Genomic DNA, 12,394 nt, shown 5'->3' on the forward strand with positions numbered 1-12,394 from the left:
TCTTACGGGAAACATAAGGTGGATAGATGATAACGTCCTTCAAATTAATAGCGACTACAGTTTTTTACTAGTGAAGTCACATAATTAGAGTATACATTACAAATAGTGTGTGTGTTAGATTACAAACTGTAGATGAAATATATCTCACAACAAAATAACATGGAATTTGTGCCTTTAATGCTTTCAGAAAAGCAACTGAACACCAAAGTACACTTTCTTGTAAGAAGTGGCCTATATAGGGCGGGAAATTTTTACAATAAGTCTAGACACACCTACTGTACACATCAATCATCACGATATGAGGAGGCACGTCCGACAGCAGAGCTAAGGAACCATGGAGAAAACTATTAAGGATCACCTAGAGAATGCTTTTGATGGTCTGAGGGCAGAAAAGTTTAAAAAGTTTAAAAACAAATTGTGCAACCGGACGGAAGAACCGCGCATATGACGAGCTGAAGTCGAAAAACTTGAAGACGCCATAGATCTCACCGATGTAATAGTAAACACTTTCACAACATCTGGTGCTGTTGCTGTAACAGTCGAAATTTTAAAGGCTATTGGCTGTAATAAACAAGCAGAGGACCTCATCAAGAACACGGGACAATGTGAGGTCAATTATTATTAATGAATTTAAATACACAACTACATTCTTAAGGAGTAGACAAAGTACTAGGTTGAAGATCTCTTTCACACTTGTGAAAAACTGGAGAATAGTGCACGCTGTTTAGCTGGGATAACTGCACATATATGCTTCAAGTTATGTTTTATTGATTACAAATAAATGGGAACCAGTTCTTAATTGGTACAACTGGTACATTACAAATTTGTAAATTTACATTTTAATGTAAATTGCATTTGTTTTTTGCAAATAATTGTTTCTTGAAGTAACCTACTAAATAGAATTGACAAGAAAAATTGTACTCCTGAGTTGACTTCAACTCAATTTTTCAGTTTCCTTTGATGTTTGTGGCTGGAGAAGGCAACCTTATCTATATATATTTAGTTTTCTGTGCACATATGTATGAACGAGCGACGTTGAGATGTACTGAAAGAGATTCATTGAAACTTTAACTTGTTTTTCAGCAGTTGTTCAGCAGCTTCCTTCACAAAGCTGAAGCGCTCCATCTAATGGTGAATACATGTAATTGTTTTTGAAGGGCATTTAGAAAATAGGTTTCAAATTACTTTACTGTTTAGTAGAGATAATGACAGGGCTCATTTATAACCTAAAATATCACAATGCATAGCTCTGATTAATATAAACTCCATTATCAGTATCCTCACAATCTGACCACATGCTTGTTTCCATCTCTTTCATAGAGCACTTCATCGACAGGAATTGGACAAAGCTGGTAAAGCGAGTGAGTAACGTAGACGGTGTCCTAGATGAACTTCTTGAGAAGAAAATCATTACATGTGAGCATTAACAGTGCCATCCGTTCTGAGAAAACCTCAAAAGATAGGATGAGAAAGCTATTATTGGGCCCAATTAGATCTGCTGGAACTAAAGGGAAAGATGCTTTATACTTCGCTCTCAAGGACACTGAGGCTTGCTTAATAGAAGACCTGGAGCAACAGTGAACAAACCTGGATATTTTTACATTTAATGTTTTTATTTACGTATTGTCTAATTAGTGTACAGGATACATGATAAAAACAAGTGACTTCCATTTCGAAATTAACAGCAAACAAATGGTGTTTAAACATTTTAACTTGCCATCGTTTGAATGTTGTTTCCCGTACTTTTTTCTTCCAAGCAGACAAACTGTCACAAAATCAGGTGCATCTAACATCTTGAAGATAAAAACACTTGTCTTATATCTTGAAAAAATTGCCATCGACTAATTGTTTTTGAATCACCAGTCAATAAACAAGCAAATCAAGAAACCAGACTAAGAAACTAACCATTTTAGTGTCTTTAGACTGATGTAATTTAGTTAAAATGTCTGTTTATTTAGACTCGTTATATTCCAGATTCAATTTTGCAAATAATGTCTTATTAATACAATAATGTATCTGTTTTTATTGCAATGTGACTTAATCATTCTACATTCTGATTTTAGCTTAGTCAATGCAATGCTATAGAGTAGCATTAGTATACTATACAGTAGAAATGTCACTAGAAATATACGTAAGTTTTATATTAGCTGCAAGACTAGTCGTCATCCTTATTATTAAAAAAACAAAAACGTTTGGCCAAAAATGACAATTTGCTGAAGTCATCCAAGATGTAGATGAGTTTGTTTCTTCATTGGAGCATTTGGAGAAATTTAGCATAATTTGCTCACCAACTGATCCTCTGCAGTGAATGGGTGCCGTCAGAATGAGAGTCCAAACAGCTGATAAAAACATCACAATAATCCACAAGCAATAATAAACCCATCATTAGGAATTTTTTTAGCTTCCATCTATAATATTGCTCCAGTGAAAAAGTTAATTCACCTGAATCAGAAGAAAAATATCCACAGATCAAGACAGTTTACAGTTTTAAAAAGCCCTAATGATGGATTTGTTTATTACAAACACTCAGCTTTTCACTCCACAAGATTTTAATTGATGGACAGGAATACTTGCGGATTATTGTGATGTTTGGACTCTCATTATGACGGCACCCATTCACTGCAGAGGATCCTTTGGTGAGCAAGTGATGTAATGTTAGTTCTCCAAATCTGTTTTGATGAAGAAACTAATTCAGCTACATATTACATCTTTTCAGCAAATTTTTACTTTTGGGTAACTATTCCTTCAAGACTACGTATCAAATATATTAGCAATAACTTAGTAAGCCTATCCTCTATTCACTGTAAGTGAAAAGCCTACTAACCAAAACTGTAGTTATTCCAAATAAATGCCATCACAAGGGTCTTTCGGCTGTGAAAGTCTGTGAAAACAAAAGATGAAAACAGGACACTTTAAATCACAAAGGTATAAAATAACATTATGCGTATTGTGTAAAACAAACAAAACGTAATTAGGACTTACTTGCTTTGAGAGCGTGCAGCTTTTCTGGCCTCTCGAGCTTCGTTCTCAGCTGAGATCTTCCTATAGCAGTAAATCAGCACTCCAATCATCCACAGCTGCAGAACTGCGATCAGCACGTACATCATGATCTCAGAGATCACAGCTGTGAGCTCAGGATTGGCTTTGGGAGTAAAAAAAATCAGATATTCAGATTACATGCTGAAATGCAAATGTACCTCTTGTGAAAGGGTGTTAAATGGATCTCACCTTTTTCCACAACTGTGAGTTCCACTTCTTTACTTATTACCACATGTCCCTCATCCAGAGGAAGGTACAGCGTACGGTGGAAGGTACATAGGTAAGTCCCAGTGTCGTTATATGTGACATTGTGAATAAAGATGGAACCAGTTTGCACATCCTTTGTCCCCATAGTTCCATGCCACACTAATCTTCCCTCAAAGTTTTCATGAAGAATGGTGGGATTATTATATTCATACTGAAAAATCTGAGAGGGACAGAGATATTACTTGAATAAAAATCTGTGAAAAGCCATATATGCGGCAACCTGACAACAGGCTTTCTGATCCAAAGAATTACTGTACTAACATGGACAAACTCCTCAGTTCCAGGTGCCCTGTAGTGCCAATCAACAATAGCAGAACCAGGCACTTCTTCTCTTCTTTTGCAGGAAATGCAACCTAACAGAAAGCCTTCTCCGGCCACAGCCTCTGTCATGGAGTCCACTTCTGCACATCCAGTTTGGCCTTGCGGCACTACGATAAGACATATTGAAACCGAGAGTTGGACAGAATGTTTAACAAGCAAGAAAAAGACATGTAAGATTATTATAATTCAGATGCATTAAGCTGTACTAATCGGTCAGACCAAGAAAAACATTTGGAGTATTATAGACTGCCAAACGTTATAACAAATCAAGGAGAAGAGTGCAAAAAACTGTCTGAGGAACAAAAGAGGTTTGTGGTTGGCCAAACTGAACCAGGATTTCCAGGGCAAGAATCTTGACAACATTCGTGTTTGTTCTTATAATTTTCAGTCAGGTAGGTGAAATATTAAGCTAATTTCTTAATGAATACTGCTCATGCATATCTTTACCAGCTATTTACTTTAGTTTGTCAAATTACTAAGTCCTTCTCTATATGATTTAGCAGCTTCCACACATTTTTTCCATTAAACACCATAAATTAGCAGAACATTATATTCAGTAGTACATTAACCGTGCAATCCATGTTGTTGTTTACATCCTAGTGTCGCCAATATGGATAGGGATCCGGGTAACTGACCAAGTCGTGACATTTTGCCTTCATACATATAATTTACTGCATATTAAAAGATAGTAAACAAGTTACCTTTAGGTATGTGGTAGGATTAAAAGATCTTAAATATGGTCATGCAGAATCAGACACTAACATGTGTTTCATAAGTACTAATAAACACCCAATATGTTAGTATGCTAATAAGCAACTAGTTAAGAGTGAGTATTGGTCCCTGAACTAATAAAGGGTTACCCACCTGCTGAAAAGAAAGTGCAAAAGTCTGTTTTTCCTAAACGATTTTCCTTCTTTGCTTATTATGCATCCAAAAATGTTACGTTTCTGATCAATAAATCTAAAAATAAATGCAATAGTAATACTTGTAGCAACAGAAGACTTAACTTAATTAGGGATGTTATTATTGCAGCTTATAAAAATGATAAATAAGAATCATCTGATGACTGCAAGTTAATGTTCCACCCGATTTTTACCCTAAATATACCTATAATCTCCTCTTAATTATTTTATTACTTAAAATAACTTCACATTAGCGTGTTATAACTTACCTTGAATATAAAAAATGCAGACAGCCAAAAATGAAATCATTCCCAGTGCCATTTTCACAGTTCACACAGGTGTATGAACCGATTCATTAACAAATCGAAATAGCGAGTTCCACGTTTCTCGTTATCACAGTTTCTTAAAACATTACTAGGCCAGAACAGCCTCAATTCTTATTTTAAATCCAAATCTCATCGCATTCTCGCAATTGAGTTTCCTAAAAACATACATTTAAACACAGTAGTCCAGCGTTCAAATTATTTAAAGGAATGCGTCAAAAGTTTTAAACTGATATCACGTCACTAAAACAGATCCTGTCTTGCAGCAGACTTTGACGTTTAGGAGAGCTAAGTATAGACGGTGTGAATCCTTGTGCTTGCAACTCAACATGCAATTTGAGAAGTCAGATTCAAACTAGCGGCATCTAGTTGCTATAAGATCACCTAATAATCACGTGGCATGCCGTTTTAACATTTATTCCCTTAAACTCTTACCTAATTTATGTTTCTAGTACTTGTACCTGAAATAAACCTATAGTATCTACACTGTAAAAAAACAAAAAACACAATTTGTTGAGTCAGCTTAAAATAATTTGTTACCCTGCTGCCTTAAAATTTTAAGTTCAGTCAACTAAAATAAGTTTAGTCAACTTGAAATGTTAAGTTGTACTAAGTATCAATTCAGATATTTGTGTTTGCTAAACTTAATAGATGGGTAACCCAGCTGCCTTAAAATTTTAAGTTGATTCAACTCAAATATCTAAGTTGTCACTTAGTATAATTTAACATTTCAAGTTGAATAAACTTTTTTTTGAGTTGACTGGCAGCCAGGTTACAAATTATTTTAAGTTGACTCAACAAATAATTTTTTACAGTGTATTCAGTTCCTTCGATTCCATTCAGTTACATTCCTTGCTAGTCACGATCAGTGACAGTAACTGTTTGGTTATTTTTAACGAATTGCTTTATTTTTCATTTAATTCTATGAAGAGCTACAGATATTAAAGATTCACTTTGATTAGAATGTATTTAAATTATTACTTAGACCTATTTCAGTTTTAACAGATTTATTAGATGCAAATACCTTGTTTACGAAATGCAACTATTTATCTGTTTTTTTTGTTTTGTTTTGTTTTGTTTTTTGTTTGTTTGTTTTTTTTACTTAATGACTACTCAGAATGGCTACTTTACAGTCCAGACAAGATAAAAAAAAACATTTCTAACTACTGGAATAGTAAACCCTAGAAAATAAGTACTGTATATCTTGTACTGTCTATAATGAACAGTTACTGGTATACACACACACACACACACACACACACACACACACATATATATGACACAAAAGTAGTTACTAGCTCAATTTCAGGAATACATGTTGAAATGGCTTGCCATATCAAGTGAGCACACAGGCATGCTTTCCTACAGTCAAGATTCTCAAAAATCATCTTTATATTTTAGTTTTATATTTAGCTAGATTTAAGGAATGAACATATTACATTCAAAATAAACAAGCTGTGGTAATTGGTGGCTTGTAATGAGTTAGGGAGTTTACAAGGACATTGTAAGTTAGCTAAATGTAGTACTATGGAAACAGGATTGTTTATACTGAATTATAATAAAATTTGCATTTTCCTTCTTTTATAGACAGCTGCAGATGACACACTACAGACATATTTATAGCAGCTTTTCTAAGGAAATGAGCTCTGCTTACATTTAGATTCAGTATTCAGTAAAAATGTGAATAGTTTTTATAATTTTGCAATATGCAGAGCTTTCATGGGGAACACAAAAGAGAGACGACATGCAAAAGAATTATGGTTGAATTTCCACAGAATTTTACTGACAAATGAGCTTAGTAAATAACAATGGCAGGTGCTCTTTGAAAATGCTAAAGTCCACTGTATAAAAGAAACCTAACCCCTAACCATATTTCTCTGCATCATCATTCTAGTAAAATTATTTCCTTCAGAAATAATTTTAATATTCTGATTTGCTGCTCAAAAAACATTTATTATTGTTATTATGTTGAAAGCAACTGAGTAGAATTTTTTCAGGTTTCTTTGATGAATAGAAAGTTGAGAAGAACAGCATTTATCTGAAATAGAAATCTTTTGTAACATTATAAATGTCTTTATCATCATTTTTGATCAATTTAAAGCATCCTTGCTAAATAAAAGTATTAATTTCTACAATTATACTGACTCCAAGCTTTTGAATGGTATAGTGTATAATGTTACAAAAGCTTTTATTTCAGATAAATGCTGATCTTTGGATCTATTATTCTGAAAAAAAAAAAAAAAAACTGTTTTAAATATTTATGATAATAATAAATGTTTCTTGAATAGCAAATCAGCATATTAGAATAATTTCTGAAGGATCATGTGACACTGAAGACTGGACTAATGATGCAGAAAATGTAGCTTTGATCACAGGAATAAATTACATTTTAAAATATATTCAAAAAGAAAACAGTTATTTAAATAGTAAAAAAAAAAAAGAAAAATCAAAACTTCTCTGTTTTTGTTGTACTTTGGATCAAATAAATGAAAGCTTGGTGAGCAGAAGAGACTTCTTTAAAAAAAAAAAAAAACACATAAAAAATCTAGGTGACTGGTATTGTACCTAATACATATTATTCGTATTTTTGCTAACACCTCAAGTATCATTGACTGTAATATTCAGCAAATATTCAAAATGCCAAGAATATGACTTTGCAAATGTGGAAGTTTAAAAAATGTGGTGAAACAGCATTATTTTTCTGTTTTCTTTTCATGGCACTGGTTCAGTGTCAGTTTACTTAGTCTTGAGCACAAGGACGTTTCATTGCTGAGCAAGGTTAACAAAATATTCCCTAATGGAAAATGATAATTCCACCATCTTAATTACTACTAGATTTTTTTTCTAACTTCTTCTGACCCCTTGCTTAGTAAATAGGCTATACCACAAACTTTATTTTTATCAAACCATTGTACTTCAGATCATGTAGCCTATGTGTGTTAACGTAAACTATTTACACCGACATGTCATGTGAGATTGCGTCAGGGGTTCACTGAATCGCTGATAAACTTCTACGGAGTTAAGGTTGTTGTTTGGGTGCCCAAACGTCAGCCCACCCTCCGTAAACACAATCAATCCGTACATAAAGCGTCCCACTTGATTTCCTTAGCGACTCCCACGAGCTGGTGAACTTTTATATTTAGCACCGCTCGAGTTTCCAGATGCCCATTCAGTGCCAGCAGACGCTATGGAATCTCTCCGCTGCTCCAACACAACTCACAAAACCTGAAGACTCACTGGCACTAGAGAGAGCACGTGTTGAAACCCTGTCAAAAACAAATTAAGAGGTGAGTCAAGGTTATTTCATATTTTTATAATAAGCGAAACGTTCTCGCTGAACCTGATTGACAAGAAAAGCTGTAGTGACTGGATATTAAAACCCAGCATAGTCTAAACATCTAATGAACTATTGTGTTTTCCGCATGATCAAGCCTACCCACGCGTAAATATAAACGGTTAATATTTAACAGCACGGTAGTTTACTGTAAATCTAAGGGAAAGCCCAAGTACACAGTTCAGGGGATCGTTTTGTTTCTATACAAATTTTTAAACAATAAATAATCAGTAAAAATTAGACACCCTGGTGAAAAAAACAGCATATGCTGGTACGTATGTTTTGATGCTGGAATGTTGGTTAGGTAGGTTTTGATGCTGGTTTAAGCTGGTCTTCTGCTGGTTTAAGGTGGTCTTCTGCTGGTTTATGCTGGTCTGTTGCTGGTTTAAGCAGGTCCTTTGCTGGTTCATGCTGGTCCTTTGCTGGTTTTTGCTGGTCATGTTGCTGGTCAAGGACCAGCATAAACCAGCTAAGGACCAGCATGAACCAGCTTAAACCAGCATCAAAACCTACCTAACCAGCATATGCTGTTTTTTTCACCAGGGCAATGGTTTGAACGGTAACCGAATCACCTTAATAATAAATTTTCTGTGTTTTTCTTTAGCTCTCTGAAAGCAAGGTGACTCTATTCTTGACGGGCTGAACGGGCAAGAAAATATCAATTCCAAACGCATCTTTCATTATTGATTGACAGAATAATGTTTATTAAAAGCGTTGAAACAAGCATTCAAGGTAAGCAGCTTACTCATACTTCTCTTTTGGGATTTCTACTATATTTTAACTACTTAATCTAAATGTTTCAATGTCATTGTTGGACTCCCGTATTGTTATTAAAGTATTACTCCTCTATTTTGAGTTTGGGTTAAACGCGCTACACTTAATGTCCTGAAGAGGGCGCAGAAAGCAAATAAATCAGGTCAGATTGGGAAAATTTTGTGATTTAGATTATATACGAACTATAGGGTAGGAGTAGCGAAGTATATAATAACTGAAGCTTATAATAATTTATTTATAAAGCGGATTTTTAGATGACTTACCACTTGTCATGCTTTTAATAAGACGTTGGCCATATCAACAATTAATACATTTACATATTCCATATACTAGTCGTGTGTTTCTGTAAATTTAAGCACTTTATCGCTGTTTAAGATTAATTATTTTGTGTACGGGCCTGTTAGTACACAAAGCCAAAACACCCGTTATTTTTTGTCTGCGCACGCTGAAGAGCCTTTTGCTGGATTCTCGCTCGACTGTACCATAAAGTAAACCGGGCGGGGGTATACGTAATTCAGTATAATTTCCATTCAATTATTTTTTCCGCTTAGAGTCGCATTTTAATATCAGCAATGTCCCTACTTATTTTTCTCCTCTTATGTGTTTAGACTTTAATTCCTTATTTCTTAAAGCGTCACCGTACTTATCTTGGAGTTATAATCTACGCTACCCTGTATATTTTTTGCCCGTCTCATTGGAAACTGAGCTCTATCTTACTATCAGTTCGCGAACCATTTAAATTTAAGAAAAGTTCGTGTAGTTTAAGTGTTATAGCTGCTTAATTTAAGAAGGGATATTTTAACAAAACAAACTATGACTAGTGCCAGTCATGTGACTAGGATTTCGGGAACGGCGGATAGGCGAAATCACGGATAAGAGAAAGTAAACAGAGGACCGTTTTCTCTCCCACCGGTATCATTAGCATGCTAACGAACTAGCTCCAGTATTCGCCTCAACTGTCTGAATAGTACAGCTGACCGGTTCGTTAGCAGTGCTAACGCCTAAAATGGTTTATTTATTAAAGTGTGATTTGACATTTACGCATTTTCCAGCGTATGTTGACTCTAAGTAGTTAAACAGCCACAAATAATCAGAAAACAGTGGCTAAATTTGAAAACTGGCGACGAAAGCTATTTTTTCTGTTAGCTTGCCGGCTAAATTTGGGGTGCTGATGTGTTCTTGCGAGAAAGTGGATTTTAACATCACCCCTCGTACCGTCGCCCGTCTGGTGTATGAGGCCGAACAGGAAAAAAACAATGGCGGTAATTCGTCCAATGGGAGGTGAGAATTATTATTACTAGATTGTTTGTTTTTTATGTATTCGTCTTAAGTTAGACTTATCTTACTTTTATCACGTCCATAAACTGTCTGTCGTTCATGTCCATCATTCATCTAAAGTATGACTTGATCATAAAACCTTTTTTATTTATTACACTAGTGTGTTTTACACTTATTGTGTGTATGTGAAAGTGTTAATAGCCCTAGTTTGATTTGTGCAAACAAAGCCTAGACGTGATTTAGCTTGTTCAAACAGGAAAGTAAATAAAGTGGCAGATCTTGTCCCTGCCTTTGATAAACGGCTGTCAGTCTTGTTCTGAAGCCAAGTGATGAAACAGTTCACTAGGAGGTTTTTACAGGAATTTGTGTTCATTTGCCAAATATCAGGAAGTTCTACGCAATTTCTCAACTGTTTAAAAGGTCAGGATTAACTGCTGAATTGTCTGTTTGTCTTTGATGTTCTAGAGTATGTTGCTACTATTTTAATTTGTATATTTGAAAGTGGTTATTTCGTTTGCAGTTTTCTTCTTCTTGATTCTTATGGTAATTTCTTTGAGTTCAGGAAGGCATCTTTGCTTTGAAAGTAAGTGAACAATAATGAGGACACGCTGTGTAGCTTAAGTTATTGCAGTGGTTGATTTGTCTCAGCATGGCTCACCAGTTTGTGGTAACACTGACAGGAAAAGAGACTCAGTGGTCTATTGAAAACTGTGCTTAGTTGTGGGACCCTTGTCTTTTTGAACCACAGTAAACACTACAGAATGAGGAAAAATGCTCCAGCATGCAAAGCTGATGGCCAAGTGAGAAAAGAAAACAGGTTTTCTATTTACATGTGCATTTCCATCGCTGTGTTGTGTTCCCTTTGGAGGAATTTTAGCAACATGCTCAAATCCTATAATACAGTAATAGGTAAAGCAGTTGTTCAAAATTCACTGGGTATTTCATTGTTTTCTATTGGGTTAAGCTGTTGATGTTTTACACTAAAGTTAAATCAAAAGCAGTGGCTTGAGTCCAGGAATGTTATTACACTAACTCTGCAAGTTTTGGTTCTTTTTACAGCCTATAGCCTTCATGATAGCAGTTTGATTACTTTTAGCTTGGACTTTAGTCATACTATCTAGAGGTGTTTCTCAAAGCTTTCAGGTGACAAATGATAAACAATCACGAGTGACGGTTCCATTATACTGTAATCATCCAACGGTTGCTCCACCCATACATGAATAACACCTTATGTGTAAACACCACTTAGCTGAGTATGCAGGTTGTTGTTGTGTGATTTTATGTTTGTGTTGCTCTGAATTGGCTCTATTAATCATGATCTCATTTAGAGGAGTAATACCATAACAATGTGGGAGGAAATGGTCCAACAAGACTTTTGACTTTCTAGCAAACTTTGTTTGCTATTATTACATTTCTTATAAATGCATTTGTTTATTATTTATTTGTTTTTATAATTACACTACCAGTCAAAAGTTTTGGAAGAGTAAGATTTTTAATGCTTTTTAAAAGAAGTCTCTTCTGCTCACCAAGCCTGCATTTATTTGATCCAAAATAAAGCAAAAACAGAGTAATATTGTGGAATATTTTACTATTTAAAATCACTGCTTTCTATTTGAATATATTTAAAAAATTAATTTATTCCTGTGATCAAAGCTGAATTTTCAACATCATTACTCCAGTCTTGATCTAATCTGATTTGCTGTTCAAGAAACATTTTTAATTATTATTATCAGTATTTAAAGCAGTTGAGTATATATATATTTTTTCAGGATTCTTTGATGAATAGAAAGATCCAAAGATGAGCATTTATCTGAAATAAAAAGCTTTTGTAACATTATACACTATACTGACTCCAAACTTTTGAATGGTATAATGTTTTTAAATACTTTTATTTAGCAAGGATGCTTTAAACTGATCAAAAGTGATGATAAAGACGTTTATAATGTTGCAAAAGATTTGCATTTCAGATTAATGCTGTTCTTCTGAACTTTATATTCATCAAAGAAACCTGAAAAAAATCTACTCCGCTGTTTTCAACATAATAATTACTATGACTATTAAAAGTTTGGGGTCAGTAAGAATTTTTTTTCAAGACATTTAATGACATAAAATGAATGCTGTTCTTTTGAACTTTGTTTATCTTCCGTTCAACACAC

The 12,394-nt window shown here is 34.4% G+C and overlaps 2 protein-coding genes across 6 annotated transcripts in view; one reads left to right on the top strand and one right to left on the bottom strand.

The window, feature by feature from the left end:
* Positions 1-1,568: 1,568 nt before the first annotated feature.
* Positions 1,569-5,177, bottom strand: si:ch211-225p5.8 (uncharacterized protein LOC555567 homolog). Of its 2 annotated transcripts, XM_051130508.1 has the most exons (6): positions 4,799-5,177; positions 3,568-3,734; positions 3,229-3,466; positions 2,983-3,142; positions 2,825-2,881; positions 1,569-2,669 (listed from the first exon to the last, which is right to left on the bottom strand). In XM_051130508.1, the coding sequence occupies exons 1-5, from the start codon at positions 4,848-4,850 to the stop codon at positions 2,836-2,838; spliced, it is 663 nt and encodes a 220-aa protein (XP_050986465.1). In that variant the 5' UTR covers positions 4,851-5,177; the 3' UTR covers positions 1,569-2,669; positions 2,825-2,835. The 2 variants fall into 2 exon arrangements, with proteins under 2 accessions (XP_050986465.1, XP_050986464.1); XM_051130507.1 differs by having other exon boundaries at positions 1,583-2,881; positions 4,799-5,176.
* Positions 5,178-7,973: 2,796 nt separating this feature from the next.
* Positions 7,974-12,394, top strand: part of gramd1a (GRAM domain containing 1A) — a 35,408-nt gene continuing 30,987 nt past the window's right edge. For 2 of the 4 annotated variants that reach the window (XM_051131303.1, XM_051131305.1), the window contains exons 1-2: positions 7,974-8,139; positions 8,791-8,918. Coding sequence is in view for 1 of the 4 variants with exons in the window: in XM_051131307.1 (XP_050987264.1) it covers positions 10,132-10,241 (110 nt within the window). In the remaining 3 variants the exon portion in view is untranslated. Of the gene's footprint in view, positions 8,140-8,790; positions 8,919-9,638; positions 10,242-12,394 lie in introns of those variants that run through there. The other 2 variants (XM_051131307.1, XM_051131306.1) reach the window with 2 other exon arrangements.

The sequence above is a fragment of the Labeo rohita genome, chromosome 16 (assembly GCF_022985175.1).
Source record: "Labeo rohita strain BAU-BD-2019 chromosome 16, IGBB_LRoh.1.0, whole genome shotgun sequence".
Lineage (NCBI taxonomy): Eukaryota > Metazoa > Chordata > Actinopteri > Cypriniformes > Cyprinidae > Labeo > Labeo rohita.